Here is an 18,141-nt window from a genome sequence, read left to right on the forward strand (position 1 = left end):
ACGTTCACCTTTGATTATAAAAAAAAAAAAAATCCTGACACTTAATTCAACTAAATGTATGTTTGTTTGTTTGTTTAAATGTTTATCATAAGTTTGGCATACAATTACGTTCATCACTACCATCAGAACATTCTAAAAAACCATTGCAAACTCTTGATTTTGGTAGACATTCACCAAGAGGACACCGATGACCTTTGCAAACAGGAACAATTGATGGTACATCAGTGTCTAACATTGTTTTATCAATCCAAGATATATAATGATGTACTTTTGTGTATACACCTGGTCTTCCTGGTCGAGCACATCCATATCCATTTGATGTTATGCCTAAATTTAATTAATATTAATATTTCCTTTTGTTTAGCATAAGCTACATAAGTACTATTTTAATTTAATTACCATGAAGAGTATATCTGTTGTCTGGACCTCGACAAACAAGTGGTCCTCCACTGTCACCCATACATGCATCTCTACCACCATCTTTTAAACCAGCACAAAGCATTCCAGCAGTTATTCTGTATAATGGAAGAAACAATGTTTTTCTTGTACACTCTTCTGTTGATATCAAAGGTAATTCAACTTCTTGAAGTGTATCAGCTAAATTAAATTGAAGAAAATTAATTAGACAGCTTTTTTATAATTTTATAAATAATTTTTAGCCATGTTAAATACTTACGAAATATTCTACCAACTTCAAATAATTGTCCCCAACCAGTGACCGTACATTTTGTACCACTTTTAGGCTCAGCATCAGGTAGACATATTGGACGAACATAATCACTGAATACAACTGATTTTTCAAGACGAAGAAGTGCCACGTCATTTATAAAACCATTGTCAATGTAATCAGGATGAAGAGCAACATAATCAAGTGTTATTATTTGTTCATGTGGACTTGGAAAACTTCCTCTACGTGTTGCACCAATTCTTGCTACCCAATATTCATTTTGTGTGCTTTAAATAACCATAATAAAATTAATAATATTTATATACTAATTTATCAAGTAGTTTGTATTATAACTTACCGATAAAAACAATGTGCAGCTGATAAAATCCATTTGTTGTTGATAAGTGCACCACCACATTGATAATCACCTTCTTTATAAAGTGCAACTTGCCATGGCCAACTTCCAGCTGTTGAACTATCACCACCAACAATTCTATAATGACGAATAACATGTGAAAAATTTCTACAATCAACAGATCGTATTTGTGCTTGAATTATAAATTTCTATACCTTGCTTGTGATGTTGTTTGTGTTCTTATTCCACATTCTAAATTTTTACATTTAACACGTAACACTTCTCTACTTGGACAAGTTGATAATTTAAATGTCAAACTTGTTTTATCAGTTGTTTTATCATTGAAAAATAAACTGTAATATATTTTATTATCATCATGTCTATCATCAGTAATTTTTTCTACATTCTCATAGTCTCTAAAAAAATTAATAATAAATATATTTCGATTAATATTATTGATTCTTTGTAATTTTTCGTCATGTTAAATAATTAATCTACTTACTGATATGTTATTGCTTTACAAACTGCTCTACCAAGATCCTCAATTGTCCACAATGCTCTACGTTCTTCCATTAAATTTTCCATTCCATTCAAACAAAGCTTTCCCCATTTACCATTTTTACGAACACTCAAAAATCCACGATCACTATAACCATTTACCTCTTTAACATGCTTATTATTATTTTCAATAATATGACCAACTTTTGATGATGCATGAAATGAATTTGATCCCATTAATTTATTTTTTGTACTTGATGATATTTCTCTGCCAACAACTTTAACATTTTTATCTAAATAATCCATTTTTGAATTATCATCTTCATCAACATCATCAGAAATTATTTTCAATGTTGTTGTTGTTTCAAATAATAATTTATCATTTGTATTTATAATTTTTTTATTCAAATTATCATCAATTTTACTCCATATATTTTTTCCATCATATCGTTTATTGTTTATTCTATCATTTAAATTATCAAATGTTTTATTATCATGATTTTTATCATCTTCAATTAATGCTGCACATTTTTTTTCATCTTCACCACTTGGACAATCCCATGTACCATCACATACTTTTCCTTGATCAACACAAAATTGACTATTTCCACATACAAATTGTCCCTTTGTACACCAATCACAATTTTCCTCATCTGAATAATCCCAACAGTCTAATATACCATCACAAATTTTATGTACTAGTAATTGAGTCTTTAGAAAATCAGCACATGTACAATTTGCTTCGTCTTCAGAGTTTAAACATTCACCCAACATGTTACATCTACCAGTTGCTGGAAGACATTTACCATCATTACATAAAAATCCAGTTAAACATTCTGTTGCCGCTGTTGTTGTTGTTGTTGGTATTTTTTTAGTTGTTGTTTTTATATCATCAACTTTGTGAAGTGTTTTTGTTAATATTTCAATTCCATCTCTACTCAATGATGAATTTTCATTGTCATTAAATGCTTTGATCGTCTTATTACCTGTTGAGACATTAGCCCATTCTTTTATTTTATCAAATTGAATATTTATTTTTCTATCATCATCATCATTTTCATATTTTAATGGTATAAATTTTGTTGAATTTTTATTCTCAGGTAAACTTGATTCATTGTCTCTTCTTATTTCAGCAAATTTCTTCAATTTTTCATACAATAATTGTTCATTATTAACTCCAGGATTTATTTGTTCAAAATTACGTAATTGTTTTGTATTTTCTTGCTGTAAATTTTCATCATTTATTAATTTTGTATGTTGAAAATCAACTTGTGGCTTTGATGTTGAATTTGTTACATTGTATGACGACAAAATATTGCTATTTGATTTAGTTTTTGTTGAAACTTTTGTACTTATTGACGTTACAACTTCAACAATACTTTTTATATTTTTATTATCATCATCATGATGATGGTTTTGTTGATTCAACAAAGGCTTTACCAAATCACGTGATCCAAATATACTTTGTAATAATGTACCACCTTCGATTAGATGATGATTATCATTCGTTTTGGTATTGCCAATTAGATCACGTGTTACTTTATCATTTTCAATTACTGGCCTTGGTCTTATTGGTCTATTAACACCGGAATTACTTTTTGTTGGTGCTAACGTTACAATACTTTTGACAATATTTGCTTTCAATGTGTCATTGTAAGTTTTTATTCCAGCTTCTGTTGTTGATTCATTTCCAATTTTCCACATTGATGATTCATCCTCAAACAGTACTGGTTTATGTTCAACAGTAACAACTTCAACGAATGTTGAATTTATTAAAGGACTTGTTGATTCAATTGCTGAAAAATTATTTATTGGTTTTGATGAATTTCCATTATCAATAATTAATGTTAAATTATTTGGATTTTCAGTTGATGATTCATGTAATTTCAAGTCCAGTGGATTCATTGCTGTTTCAATAATTTTTTTTGTATCATGATTCTCTTTGGTATCAAATGTTTTATCATGAAAATCTGGTAATATTAAATCATCTTTATTTTCAATTATGTCTCCTGTATTTTTGGTAACAGCTTGTTCATTTTGATGATTAATCAAACTTAAGGGGTCAGTATTAGAGCTAATTTTATCAACTGGAATTGTATGTTTAAATGGTTTAAGTGTTCCTGGATTATCAATGATACTTGGTTTAATAAAACCATTTAATTCTGGTGTTCTATAACTAGTATAAAATGGTGAAACAATTTGTTGTTGTATATTTTTATCATTTTTAATTTTTTCATCAATATTATCAATTGCTAAAATATCTGAAAATTTATTTCGTGACTCAATATCAATTTCATGCTCAAGAACTGGTTCAGCAATACCAATTCCCGATATTTTTAGCTCTTCTGGTTTATCAAATATTTTTGACATTTCAATTTCATCAATTGCATCAATATTTTTATTTTTTATTTCATCTAAAACAGTTTGAGTTGATTCAACTGGTTTATCACGTTTTCCATAATCATTCGTAGCATTTTTAGGTGTCTCTGGGGTTTTTGATAAACCCGGGAATGTTTTTAAATGTATGTCAAATGTTTCTTCAGGTAAATGTCCAGATATTTCAATATCTGGATGTCTATCAATGTCAAATTTACTTGCATCATCAATACTTGGAATTTTATTTTTAAATTTTCCATTTGGTCGAAAATTGATCATTTCTTCAGGAACAATACGATCATGAGGAAAATCAGTCTCAATACTAATTGTAGCATAATTAAATTTTAAATCATCATCCAATGATAAATTTGTTGTACTTAAAATTTTATCATCATTTATCTTTTCAGTTGTTTCGATTATTCCATATTCGAAATTTCCTTTATTTTTTTGATTAATATTTTCTGGCAAATTTGTTTGACTGACAATTGATGAAACTGTCGTTGAATTTTGTAATGAAAATATTGATTCTGTATGAGAATAATTTGGAATTATTGGACGCCATGGAGATTCTTCAAAAGATGGATGAGAAAATTTTTCAAATTCATCATTTCGTTTGATTGTTGTTGTTGAAGGTACTGTACTTGAAGTTGATATTTTTTTAACTGGTAAAATTGTTGTTGAAGCTGTTGATGTTTCTATTTTATCATCAACTGATTTATTATTGTCCTTAAACATTGTTTCATTTATTGATAAATTGCTTCTTGCAGTCGTTGTTGTTGTTGTTGTTGTTGTGAAATTTCTATTTGTGTTAATTTTAATGTTATTTTTTTGAGCATCATTTGTTAAATTAAGTTTGGTAGCTTGATAAGATCCTTGAATTGTTGGAATATTTGTAAAATCAATATCAGCTTCATTTGGTTCAATTTTAGATGGTTTTGATTTTTGTATTTGTGTTGATAAAAGTGGACTTGTTTTATTTGGTCGTAATAGACCATTTTTAGTTATCATTGTGTTACGTTGTTGTGATATATTTGGCTTTTGTGTTCGAGCTGTTGATGACTCGGCATTAATACCTATTGAAAAATAAAATTATTTTATTAAATAACAATTTGTTTATCATGTTTTTTTGTTGTTAAAATTATTTGAATATGATATGGCTTACGTCTGATTGAAATACTCGTCAAGTCTAGTTCCATATCTTTGAATAATGACGTTGTTGAGTAAGTTTCTTTAGCAATAATATCCTGTATAGTATCCTCGACATTTGTGATGGATCTTGGTATCTTCCTTCTGTCCAGGTATAATCTAAAGAAAACCTTGAGCGTTCCATTCTCAAATCTATCTATTAATGTCTGCTTGAAACAAGATCCAAGGACACTTCTTCTGAACAGCAACTCAAACTAAAATAATCAGGAAAAAATATATATATATTTTTTTTTTCTTAAATTTCATTGAGTGGTGTTTTTTTTTGTTTTGAGTTTTTCATTTAAACACCAGTTTTTTTTCTTTCATTTATATATTTTTTTAAAGTCATTTGCTGACTTGGCATTATCATGAAATAACTCGTTCTACGAATGAGCTTAGTAATGCTGTATACTTTATAAGAAAAATATTATTTTTTATTGTTGTAAATTATATTTTTTTATGGATAAAATAAAGCATAACAAATATGATAACTCACGATGTTTTTGTACTTGCGTTCCATCTCACGAAACACCATGCTGGTGTTTAATTTTAACATTGGATTGTATTTTTCTCCTCGAGCTATTCTTAAGCTGCAAGAAAATCCAATTGATGCTGGAAAAAATTAAAAAATATATATATAAATTTAGCTGAATTGTATTAGGGTTTTATAAAATTAATTTAAATATCTATTAAATATTTTGACTTACAATTTTTTATGTCTGAACGCATTGCTGTAAGAAAAATTAAAAAATTAATAATTAGTTTTTTATTTTTTTTTTTTTCGAAATTTTATATATACCTCCCATCCATAATGCAAGCCCGGCAATTGCAAGAACAACAACAAGAACAATTAATCCTGAAACAACAAGAACTGCACTTCCAATTTTCCATGTTTTATTTTCGTTGCTTTTTTTTGAGGAGGGTGGTGGTACTCTTGACCAAGCTGATCTATGTGGTAGATAGTAATCATTCTAAAAAATAATAAAAAAAATATATAATTAATTAATTTTATCAAATAATTTAATTTTATTATAGTTTGTTGTTTATAATAAAATATATAACCATTCATTTTCGACATGATAAACTGGTTTTTTTTTTTTTATGCCAAATAAAACCAAGTTGTTTTTGGATCAGGTCAATGTCAACGATCAAACATTTTTGCACTGATGGAATTTGACTTGATTGCTGAGTAAAAAAATTAATCATGTGACCCAAAATATTTCAGGTGGGTTATTTATATTTTTTTTTTTTTTTTATGCTTGAATAGATGTAATTCATGGAATTTATTTTCAATCATAAATTAGTGACACTGACTATTTTTCAACGGGTTAATTGTAAATTAAAAAAATAAAATTTACTTGAAATTATTTATAAAAAAAACTCCAACAATTTTTAAGAGTCTAAAAAAATCTTGAAAATTTATTCTAAGCTTACATTATTATAAAATTTTATTAAAAATAATTTGATAATATTTTTGTTATTTAACTGGCTAAAATTGTAGAAAAAAAAAAAAAAATCATAAATAAATTTAAAATAACAAACTAAATATAATTTTCATAAATTTTATGAAAAAAATATATTTTTATTTTTCAATTTTAACAATATTATTAATTAAAAATTAAAAAAAAAAATTATACTTAAAAATTTGTTAATAATAATAATGAATAATTAATTAATTTGCAAATTTATATATTTAATTTTTTTAGTTAAAAATTTACAACTAGTATAAATTAAATAGCTTGATTGTAAATTTATTTTTCTATTTAAACAAATAATAAATTAGCGAAAAAAATTTGTGACACTGACTAAAGATATAACGGAACATTGAATCACATTTAAAACATACAAGACAAAAATAATGTATTCCGTTACAAAATTTCTTCCGGTCTTAAATAAAATACCTGAGAATATTTTTTCAAAAAAATATATCCACAATTAAAATTTGGTACATGAGTTACCTTTCAAGCTTAAAAAACAAGTATAAAAAAAAAAAAAACTAAAAGTCAAATTTTTTTTATATCACGGTGACACGATGTGATTATTTAAAAAAAAAATTCAAAAAAAGTAAAATTAATCTGCACTATACAGCTGTTATATAATAAATATTTTTTCACGGTTAAATATATTTTTTTCCATTAAAACATTAATAACAATTTATTTATTTTGTTCACGTGTTACAAGGGGGAATAATTTTTTTTCTTTTCTCACGTCAACGACCTTAAAATTTTTATTCGAAAAAAAACACTTAAATATCTTGAGAATTATCAAACGCAAATAAATTTTCCCTACAAATATAAATAATTGCAAAGAAAACCAACAACAATTGTAAATTAAAAAAAAAAAAAATAAATGTAAAATTAATTTTAAAATAATACGAAAATTCAAGTACAAAGTGTTTCTATTAAAATATAAAAACAAAATGTAAATATTCATAGTAATATAGAAAAATAAATTAAAACGAAAAATTATCTGATGAATAAATTCATAATGATTTAATTATTTATTACGACATGATCAATATCTCTAATGAGTTTTTTAACATTGTCATGTAACTTCCGTTGAATATATTATCATCAAATATATTTTTTTATTTTTTAATATTACAACCTAATGATAATTAATGAAGGTACTTGATCATATTAAATCTACCTTAATCTACCTAGCTGTTACCACGCTTTGCGAATATCAAAACATGTACTTTGTTAGCCATGCTTGGTATCTTCATCTAAGTACCATCATACACACACAATTCACATAAACTCACGACACTTTAAAGACAAATAAATATATATTTTTATCATAAAAATTTTATTTCAATCTTGTATTACCATAATCATCTTTATCAATTTTTTATAATATTATTATCCTTGAAAATTTAAAAATACATAAAGCGCTTTTTTATTATTTTATTTTTCATATAAATGTTTTACTTAAAATATAATATATTTAAATAAATATATGTTAACTATTTACAGTTGAATAGCAACAAAATAAAATGTGAAAAATAAAAAAATAAATTGAAAGGAGGTTTAGGTTGCGTGAATAATAAATCGACCCAGTTATATTGCATAGAAAAAAAAATAAAAAAAATATAAAACACGTAGAAATACGTTTGCATATGGAAATGGAATGAGTATTATAATTTCCCACAATGGGTGTATACTGTTTATTATATAAGCCTAGATGAGACTACTATGAGCCATCTCATGGTCATACAATGACAGTGTCAATTTAAATTCACAGCATGAAAAGTCTTTGTGTCCTTCGCATCATAATATGTCCCTTGAGATATATTTTTATTTTTTTATTTTATTATATTTTAAGTACATATTTAATATAAATAAATGAATAAATTAAATTTAAATTTATTTATGCAATTATAGTCATGATGAATCATGTGCTTTTATGTGAGTTTTGTATATATTTTTTTTTTTTTAAACAATATCATTCAGTGTGCTCTAGAAAAAATATTATTCAGAATAAATAATACTTTTTTTTGTCTTTTTTTAAAAAACAATGTATTATGTTATTGTGTTATTTATTTGACGACAAACGGAAAGCTGGAAAATTCTAAAAATTATTTGTTAATATATAAAGCGAAATCCCTTGAAAATTATCTGCCAAATGAATTTCCAACCGAAACGTTTGTTGTTAAATAAATAAATACAGTAGCAGTCTTATAGAAAATGTAAAATATTGCAAAAAAAATAAAAATAATTAAAATTAATTTATAAAACTTTTAGGATACTCATATCTAAGTGTCGTTTAAATAATAGAAGCATAATTTCATGAAATTTTCGCGTAGAAATATTTTTCTACAAATTATCAAACACAAACTTTTTCACCATGAATTTTTTTTATCACAATGATTTAAAAAAATTTTTTTTTTGGAAAAATCATTTACCTGGATACTGTATTAACTAATAATTTAATAGAAAAAAATTTTTGTTGAAGATATTTTAATGAACCACACTGTACATGCGCGTTATTTAATAATTAAATTTTTTTTTTTTTCAAAATTGCATGAAGTTGTTTGCTCGTCACACGGTTGCTTGTTGCAAAAAATAAAGATAAAAAAGGCGAGGGTGCATGACGATATAATGTATATACCAATGTACTTAATATATAAAATTTTAATATTAATATAATAATATTAAAATCATGCTCACTGAACGCCAAACGTGTTTCATTGACTTGTGCGTCATATTCAAGTTGCAAGGGTGCATACACCTTGACTAACCCGTATATTTTCCTTTCGAATGACTACATAACTTAATAAAATATTTGCATCCTTTTTCAAGTACATTAAATAACCTTTTTTTCATTTTAAATATTTATTCAACTCGGAAGAATCTTTAAATCAAGATTAAATATTACTAAAAAGTAAAAATTCGAAAATAAAAAAACCTAAACCATTTTAATCATCAAGTTAATATTTATTTTTTATATTTAAGTAAATTCACTTGAATATTTTATATTTACACATGTCTATCAACTTAAAAAAATAAATAAATAATTGAAAATTCAATATTTCATTCAACGATACAATTTCGATGATCGAAAAAAAGAAAAACTGAAAAAAAGAAAAAATTATTTCTCTTTTACACCTGAGTATTATTTCTTGACAAAAAAAAATATTTATTATCTGACCCTTTGATGCATATAGCAAATTATTATTTATTATCTTAATGTTAAAAAAATAAAAAAATAAAAAAATAAATAAAAATAGCAACGTGTCAGACACAAAAATAACACTCAGTAAAATAAAAATTATCGCGCGTAATTTAAATTTAAAGACAATTGTTGATGTATTGTGAGTATTTGTGTGTGTGTTTGTGTATTTGTGTGATGTATAAATTGCATTTTGAGTGATGTGCTATGACCTGAGATGTTAGGTGGATGTTTCAATGGCCTTCGGACAATTCGAAGATGCGTTTGAGTGCAAAGATCCCTCAAGGACGTGAACATTCAAGCATCTTACTTTGTCCTTGTCTCACTAATAAGACCCTAGACTTGTCTTCTTGTTAATCTATAGTACTTATTGCTCATTTTTTTTTTTTTTTTTTGCAATTTAACAACAATACAACAATTACTGATTTATAAATAACTTATGTAAATAATATGCATCACTCTTCACATCACACCGTTGATTTACTTAACGATAAATTTTTTAAGTCTTGATGGATTGTGATTACTTGGTAATTCAACTAGGTAAACCCGGTTTTTATTATCACTTTTTTTCATATTTTTTTATATACTTTTTTTAAAAACACAAGAAGCATCCTGTGGCTTTAAATTTTTTATTTTTTTTTGTTTTTTTTTCTGGTAAATATCATTGAATATCTTGAGTGAAAATTTAATTTTTTTTTAAATATTATTTTACAATAAAATACATTGCAATATGAAAATTAATATTAACTTTTTTTTTTATTAAATTGCTTTGTGAATTTTTGTATAGTTTGGTAGTATTTTTTTATTTTTTGAGATGATAAATTGTTTAATTATTTTGAATTTTAAATTTTTTTATTTTTGATTATGATGATCGATTTATGGTAATTTATGATTTAATAATTTATCGAGAGAATATTAAGTTTAAAATGTTGTGTATATTTTAATCTAACAGGATGAAAAAAATACGTTTTGAAATTTCAATGATGTTCGAGTAAAGCCATTTACGAATGACAGGAAGTCACTGATATTTGCATTTATACGTGATGCTTTATTTTATTTATTTTTTTATTTTGCAGCTGGATGTAAACCCGTTAAGAAATTTCACAACTCAATTAATCAAAATATTACAATATTAATAAATTTATAGATTACTAAAAAAAAACTTCAACAATTTTTAACAGTAAATTGTTAAAAAAAAATCTTGAAAATTAATTTAAAACATAAATTTGTTATATTTTTAAAAGCTTACATTATTATAAAATTTTGGTATAAAAATAATTTGATAATATTTTAGTTATTTAACTGTCTAAAATTGTAGAAAAAAAAAAAAAATCATAAATAAATTTAAAATAACAAATTAAATATAATTTCCATAAATTTTATGAAAAAAATATTTTTTTATTTTGCAATTTTAACATTATTATTAATTGAAAATTTAAATAAAAATTATACTTAAAAATTTATCAATAATAATAAATGATAATTAATTAATTTACAAATTTAAATAACTAATTTTTTAGTTAAAAATTTGCAACTAATATAAATGAGATAAATTGATTGTAAATTTATTTATCTATTTATTGATTTATTTGTTTATCAAATTTAATTTAATTTAAAATTGCATAACAAATAATGATATCACACATTTGATTTTAATCATAAAAAAAAGACAAGAATGACAAGTCGTTAGGTTGTATCATGTGACAGCTTCTTCAAGTTCAACAAAAACTCTTGGTATCAAACTGTGTGTAAAGCTTGAAATTATATTCTCTCTTTTCCTCTCTCTTGCGAGATCACGTATAAAGATAATGTTGTGTATTGTATGGTGACAAGCATAGGCACCTCTGTATATAATTTTTTATTTTTTTTATTAAATCACTTGTTGTGTTGTCAAGAAAAATATATATACAGGTGGAATATTATATACATTTTCATTTTTCATGTACTTTGATGTGTTTGCATATTTTTGAGTTCAAGGAATTTATTACAAGATTGTATATATTATTTATATATATTTATTTGTAAATAATTATATAAGATTTTCATCTTAAGTTTTATAGTTATGGTTATTCTAAACCGTTGGAGGTCATCATAATTCAAGGACTTTTATTTAATCATAACTTTATGTCCCTTTAATCACTCAGGTTGATCCAAACACATTTTTAAAATTTTTTAAAACATGTTTATTAAATAAAAAACAAATTTTAAATTGCTAAATAATTTATTTATCAAAAAAAAAATATTTATTTTATCAATATTTCATTTTTAATTTTATTTTAATTTTCATCGTAATAATCTTGGACAAATTGCAAATTAATTGTATTGTTTAAATTTTATAATAATTTTGCTATTTAATTTCTTTATTCATTGATAAAAAAAATTAGTTTAAATTTATTTCTAATACAAAAATATTTATTTTATCAATATTTCATTTTATTTTTTTAAATTTTCATCATAAATCTTGGACAAATTGAAAATTAATTAATTAGTAATTGTGCTGTTTAAATTTTATAATAATTTTTAATTTAATTTCTTCAATTATTCATTGATAAAAAAATTCATTCAAATTTATTTCTAATAAATACTAGAGACACACAGTATATTACCAAGAAAATTCTCCAAGAAAATTCCAGCAACTCTTTGATAAATTCTAAGATTCCAAATGGGAACACTTTCATGATCAAGAAAAGAATGTGAACTTTAGTATCCCGCGTTCATCATATTACGGAAATACAAGTTTAAAAAAAAAAAATAAATAATCTTTGAATAACCAAAGAACCAGAACACAAAAACCACATGAATTTTTTGAATATAATTTTTGAACTAAAACAGGTAATAAAAAAAGGATAATCATGTGTTTAGTGCAAACATATATATTACAAATAAACGTAATACAAAAAGTACGAATGAGTTAATGTATAGTTTATGTATAAATTGTGATGCCATATTCCGGCTTAGTACATTGAACCTAACTGTCGGACCATTGTAGTGTACTTGTGTGTCCCGGACAAAAATAAATATATTTAAAAATATAAAATTACATAAATAATAAAAAAACAAAAAAAAAATATCATTGGACACGCACACCTATACCATTATAATTTTAAAACTCATTATCTCATTTAAAAAAAATGAACAATAAAATTAAATTATCCGAGAAATTGTCAATTAAATTTTTGAATTTTATATTTTTCAGAATGACTTAACAAAGTGCGCATTATATTATTTAACTTTTTAATTGTTTATTATATTTTTTAAATAATAAATTTAATTTAATTTAGTTAATATTATTTTTGAAATATTGATTTTAAAATTACAAATGAAAATTAGATCAATAAATATTTCCCACACTTGATTAATAAATTGTTGATGAGATCAAGGTTATATTGAGATCTTTGTTAATTGTTACGTGTATGATATAAACATGAATTATGTAAATGTATATTTGTTGATTTAATCGCAGTGAGTAACATGATACACCGTATTGAATTTTAAAGCTCACAAATTACTTGCGTTGTTTGTGTTGATTTAATTTTTAATTTGTCAGTATAAAATAATTTTATGTAATGTTTATTTAAATATTGTTAATGATGTTTTAATACATAAATTTAGCTTTATAGATTTTTTTATTTTAAATAAATTAAAATATATATAGTATTTTTTATATTATTTATATGTCGTTTTACAAATGTATGCGTGACTTTGTATGAATCAGTAGAGTAATATAATTATTATTTAAATAAATACAATATATAGTTGTGATCAGGCTGAAAAGATTGTATTTGTGTTCAAATTGAGGCGTGGTGAAGGGCATTTGAGCCTCGAAGGATGATCGAGAATGTTAAGTACAGATGAAGATGAGACAAAAAAAAAACATAAAAAAATTAAATCTTAGTCATATTTATATGACTGATAATAACACGCTTCAAGTAATGTAGGACTTTTTTTATTTTTTTATAATGTTTGAAAGTTATTTTTATGCTTGTCAATCTTTTTATTATATCAATTTAAAATTGAATTTAATTTTAGATGGGAAAATAATTATTTAGAATTGAAATTATTTCAGTTTTTAAATTTTCATTTGAAATTAGATTGACATTATTTTTTTTAATTTTAAAAGGTAATTTAATTGTTGAAATTTTTTAGTAGATTTTAAATTAGAAAGAAATTTCGATTTTTGCAATTATTTCGAATCGAAATTTTTAGAATTAAAATTATTTCGAATCGAAATTTTTAGCATTAAAATTATTTCGATTTTTAAATCATTCCCAATTGACATTATTTAGTAAATCATTAAAATTATATTTCAAATTAGAAAAAAAAATTCGATTTAAGCATTTATTTCGAATCGTAATTTTTTTCTAAAATTAAAATTTATTTTTACAAAGAAATAACAGTAATGGAAAAATGATAAAAGCTACTGTTTTATTATTTAAAATTAATTTTTCAATTTTAGCAATTTTATATAATGCAAAAAAAAATTATATTCTCACATTTTTTTTTTTACATAAAAAATTAAAACTTGAATAAAACGCAACGTAAATAGTATATATTTATTCGATTATAACGTAATTTTTATTTTCCCGTTTTGGTGAGAAACTTGTTTAATTTTCTTTTAATATTTGGGAATAATAATAATTTTTTAAATTCAATGATGAGAATATTGGTCACAGCCTTGAGCAATATATTTAACATGTTCAAGTTCAAGTTTAAACATTTCTTTCACACACATGTATATGTATAGATATATTACGTTAATGCGTCCTTTCTCACTCAATTTTTCTTGTATCTCATTTGGAATTCTCTCAGCAGTTGTTTCAAAGTGTGCCAGTGAAATAACTGTATTCGATAATATTCAAACACCGGTCCATACTCATTCGTCCAATAACTTTATAGCCGATAGTTATCCTTCGATTTTGCTAGGTCAGTCTCATAATCATTAAACAAAAGGACCACTTAAATAAATAAATAAATAATTGCTAGGAAAAATATCTCACGTATTTTAACTTGAAAAAAAATGTTTGTTTTGTTTTTTCTATTTTTTTTTTATATTTACATTATTTATTAAAATATATTTATTAACATAATTTAAATTTTGCTGTTTTAAATTTTTAAAGAATTACACACTACACACACACTCATTATCATAAATATTATAATAGTCATTTTTTTTAATTTTTGTCAGTTTTGTAAAAACGTTTTTTTGTGTTTAAAAATTTATGTTGTTTATAAAAAAAATCCTCTTGAGAATATGGAAAAAAGGAATATATGTATTTGAGTTTTAGAACACAGTGGACCTAGCAATTATATATTTTAAAACTGATAAATATTTGTTAAATATTCAAGAGCAAAATAATATTTTTATATTTTTTTTATCTTTATAATTTTTTACGTCGTTAAAATATATTTAAAGTTGAATAATAATTATGTTGTCAATAGCTTGGTATAATTTTACAAAATATTATATGGAAAAATATTTAAAGAATTTATTTTTGAGTGATATTTCGATTCGAAATTATTTTAAAACAAATTATTTCGATTCGAAATCAAACAAATTTCGATTTGTAAAATTATTTCGAATTAAAATCAAGACAATTTCGAACTGTGAAAATATTTCGAATCGAAATCGAAACAATTTCGATTTCTGAATTTATTTCGAATCGAAATCAAAACAATTTCGATTTGTAAATTTGAAATTCAAAATACTTTAATGTAAAAAATGAAAATAATAAAAATAGATTGAAATAATAAATTAAATAAATTATAAATAAAAAAAAAAAAGTAACAAGATGTTTTATACTCGGCGTGTGCTCTGGCGTGAACTTGAAACAGTCGGTCGTGTGCTACAGAGCATTATGCAATGTTTTTTTTTTTATTCTGCAAAAAATTCTATGTGAAAAACCCTGGGGGAAATCATCAAGGTTAAGGTTTCTGACGCACGTTTTTTTTTTTTCCTTTTTTCTATTTCTAATATAATCACTTTAATTACCTTCCATGTATATAAAAGATAATTCTACATTACACCTTATTTTATTCAAATATTCATCTACATAATATTATACATATAGAATATTTTTTTCCATTAAAAAATAATGATAAAATAAAAATAAATTATAAAAAATTATAATACAAAATATATTTTTTACGCATTTATTAATTTTTTAAATGAAAAATAACACATGTTAATTTTATTTATTATAATTTTTATAATTATTATTTAAAGGTTTAACTCACCTGATAAGGATAAGGACTTGGCCTGTAATAGCTGCTAACTGATAAAGCTGGATGACTTTTTCCACTGCCACAAACAGAAGCCATTGTTTTTTACCTCAAAATGTTTTAATAATTTTTCAACTAAAAAATCTATTCAATTAACATTATCTTTGTTTTATATAAGACTCTTTTTTTTATTTAATCCTTAAATTTTATTTCATCAGTCCTGAACAGAAGCAATCACTTCACGGTTCTGGTAAATTGAAAACACTACATGAGGTCCTGATTGCCATCGAAATAATGGCTTGTTTTTATTTTTATTTTTTCGAACTTACTGAATAACCAGCTGATAACTTGTTGAATGAAAAAGTTATAATAAAATAAATTTATTATTAAAAAATTACAACTGAGTTCATTGATCTTTTGGCTAAGACGAGTTTATTAATTATATTCTCGCACTCCTTGGGTCGCTTAATTAATCGAATAAGATCTCGTCGCTTTTCGTAAGATACACGCGTGTTTTATAAATTAAAAATCGTAACATTTAATTCACAAATCCTTTTTTTTCAAAATAAAAAAAAACTGTAGCCGCAATTTAACAGTTAATTTATTTTTTTTCACTTTTTAATTTAGACTGATTGGTAGTGTTCATTTAAAATTAGAGAAAAATCAATTTTATAATGAAAATTATTTGATTAGCTAGACGTTGTTACCCCAAGACGGTTGACCATCGACTGACGTTCACCACAAATATCTTCAGCACCATTCTTCATCTTCATTCTTTTATTTTAAGCCGACAAACTTTTCTGACTATGCTATACATACACCTTCTCTATTCGAACTCGAACTCTTTTTTTTTTTTTTTTTTTTTTTTTCCCCTCTTGAAGCTACTTGTAAACCTTCTTCTTCATCTTCTTCTTTTTATTTCCACCTTTTTCCTGCCCCACACACGACCTACCTGTGTGTGAGACTTGAAAACTCGAAAATCAACTTATTTTTTTTTTTTTAAATATATTTATTCATTTTATACATATTTTTTTTTTAGTCAAATGGTTAATCAATTGATAAATCATCATCATCATTCGACTGTAGTGGAGACTAAAATTTAACATCGTTAAAAATAATTCAGGAAATTGAAAAATTATATACAACACGAATTGATTGGTGGATATTATTTTTTTTATTTTTTCGTCAAATATTATAACAGTTTTTATATATTTAATTTATCATTTATTTAAAAATATAAATAAATATTAAATCTCTGTACAAAATAATAAATAAAAAATTAAAAAATTTTATTATTTAAATCATTATTTTATATGATCATCACTTGAAGGTTAATATTTATTTTTATCCTTGCATTGGGCGTGATTAAACTGCCTCGTTATATTCTCATGCAGTGTTTGTGAATTTATTGAATTCATAATCAACTCAAATGAATGAAATAAAAAAGCAAATTTAAAAAATATATATATCAACGAGTCTGTTGCTATTTTTATTATTTTTTTGTTGTTGATTGTGATGAGAGAATTGTTGTAGATAACGGCCAAAAAAAAAAAAAAAAAAAAATACAGCAAGGTTTACTTCCCACCGATTTGATTATTGCTAATTTATATTATTAAGGGTCTCTCAAATGTCCAACAACAAAGCAACCCCTTTTTTTATTTACAAATAATTTTGAAGCAGCTAAATTGTTGTTTTTTTTTTATACTGTCAGCTTGACAATGTCAATGTTACTATTAAATTATATTGTCCAGTATTTTTTCATGTTAAAATGAGGTATTTTTTACGTTATAAATTATTATTTTTATTTATGAATTTTTTATACATGAATTACTAACGGTCTAGTCTATTTTTGTCATGAAAATATTTTTGAAAAATTATAAAAGTATTGTAGATTTATAAACAAAGGCATAAATGTAGGTTGACATTGGACAAGTTGCTCTCATTTAAAATATAAACTTGAAATAATTGCGTGATTAAGAACACAATTTGTATAAAAAAAAAAAATAGCCTTTTTCATTTAAAATTCATCTAAGATTGCGAAAAAAAAAAAAAAAAAAAACTAAGAAATAACAGATAAATGAATAAATAAATTTAAAAAAAAAAGATTTAGTTATAGTGACATTGTGTAATATGTAACACGTCTCGATCTTTGGACTACATAAAAAATAAA

General features: G+C 23.8%; 1 protein-coding gene across 1 annotated transcript; it reads right to left on the reverse strand.

Annotated features, from left to right (window-relative positions):
- Window positions 1-20: 20 nt before the first annotated feature.
- Window positions 21-16,738, reverse strand: LOC122860461. The gene is made up of 11 exons (XM_044164284.1): window positions 15,987-16,738; window positions 5,881-6,052; window positions 5,789-5,812; window positions 5,578-5,693; window positions 5,059-5,296; window positions 1,525-4,969; window positions 1,238-1,438; window positions 1,026-1,160; window positions 677-954; window positions 400-597; window positions 21-327 (listed from the first exon to the last, which is right to left on the reverse strand). Exons 1-11 carry the CDS (start codon window positions 16,068-16,070, stop codon window positions 86-88), a joined length of 5,133 nt encoding a protein of 1,710 aa, XP_044020219.1. The 5' UTR covers window positions 16,071-16,738; the 3' UTR covers window positions 21-85.
- Window positions 16,739-18,141: the final 1,403 nt, after the last annotated feature.

The sequence above is a fragment of the Aphidius gifuensis genome, linkage group LG1 (genome assembly GCF_014905175.1).
Source record: "Aphidius gifuensis isolate YNYX2018 linkage group LG1, ASM1490517v1, whole genome shotgun sequence".
In the NCBI taxonomy this organism is placed as follows: Eukaryota; Metazoa; Arthropoda; class Insecta; order Hymenoptera; family Braconidae; genus Aphidius; species Aphidius gifuensis.

Coding starts and splice junctions, on each gene's coding strand:
- LOC122860461 (XM_044164284.1), bottom strand. CDS start 16,070: ATGGCTTCTGTTTGTGGCAGTGGAAAAAGTCATCCAGCTTTATCAGTT. Junction 955..1,025: donor GCTGCACATTGTTTTTATCG/GTAAGTTATAAT, acceptor GGTTATTTAAAG/CACACAAAATGAATATTGGG. Junction 598..676: donor TGAAGTTGGTAGAATATTTC/GTAAGTATTTAA, acceptor AATTTAATTTAG/CTGATACACTTCAAGAAGTT.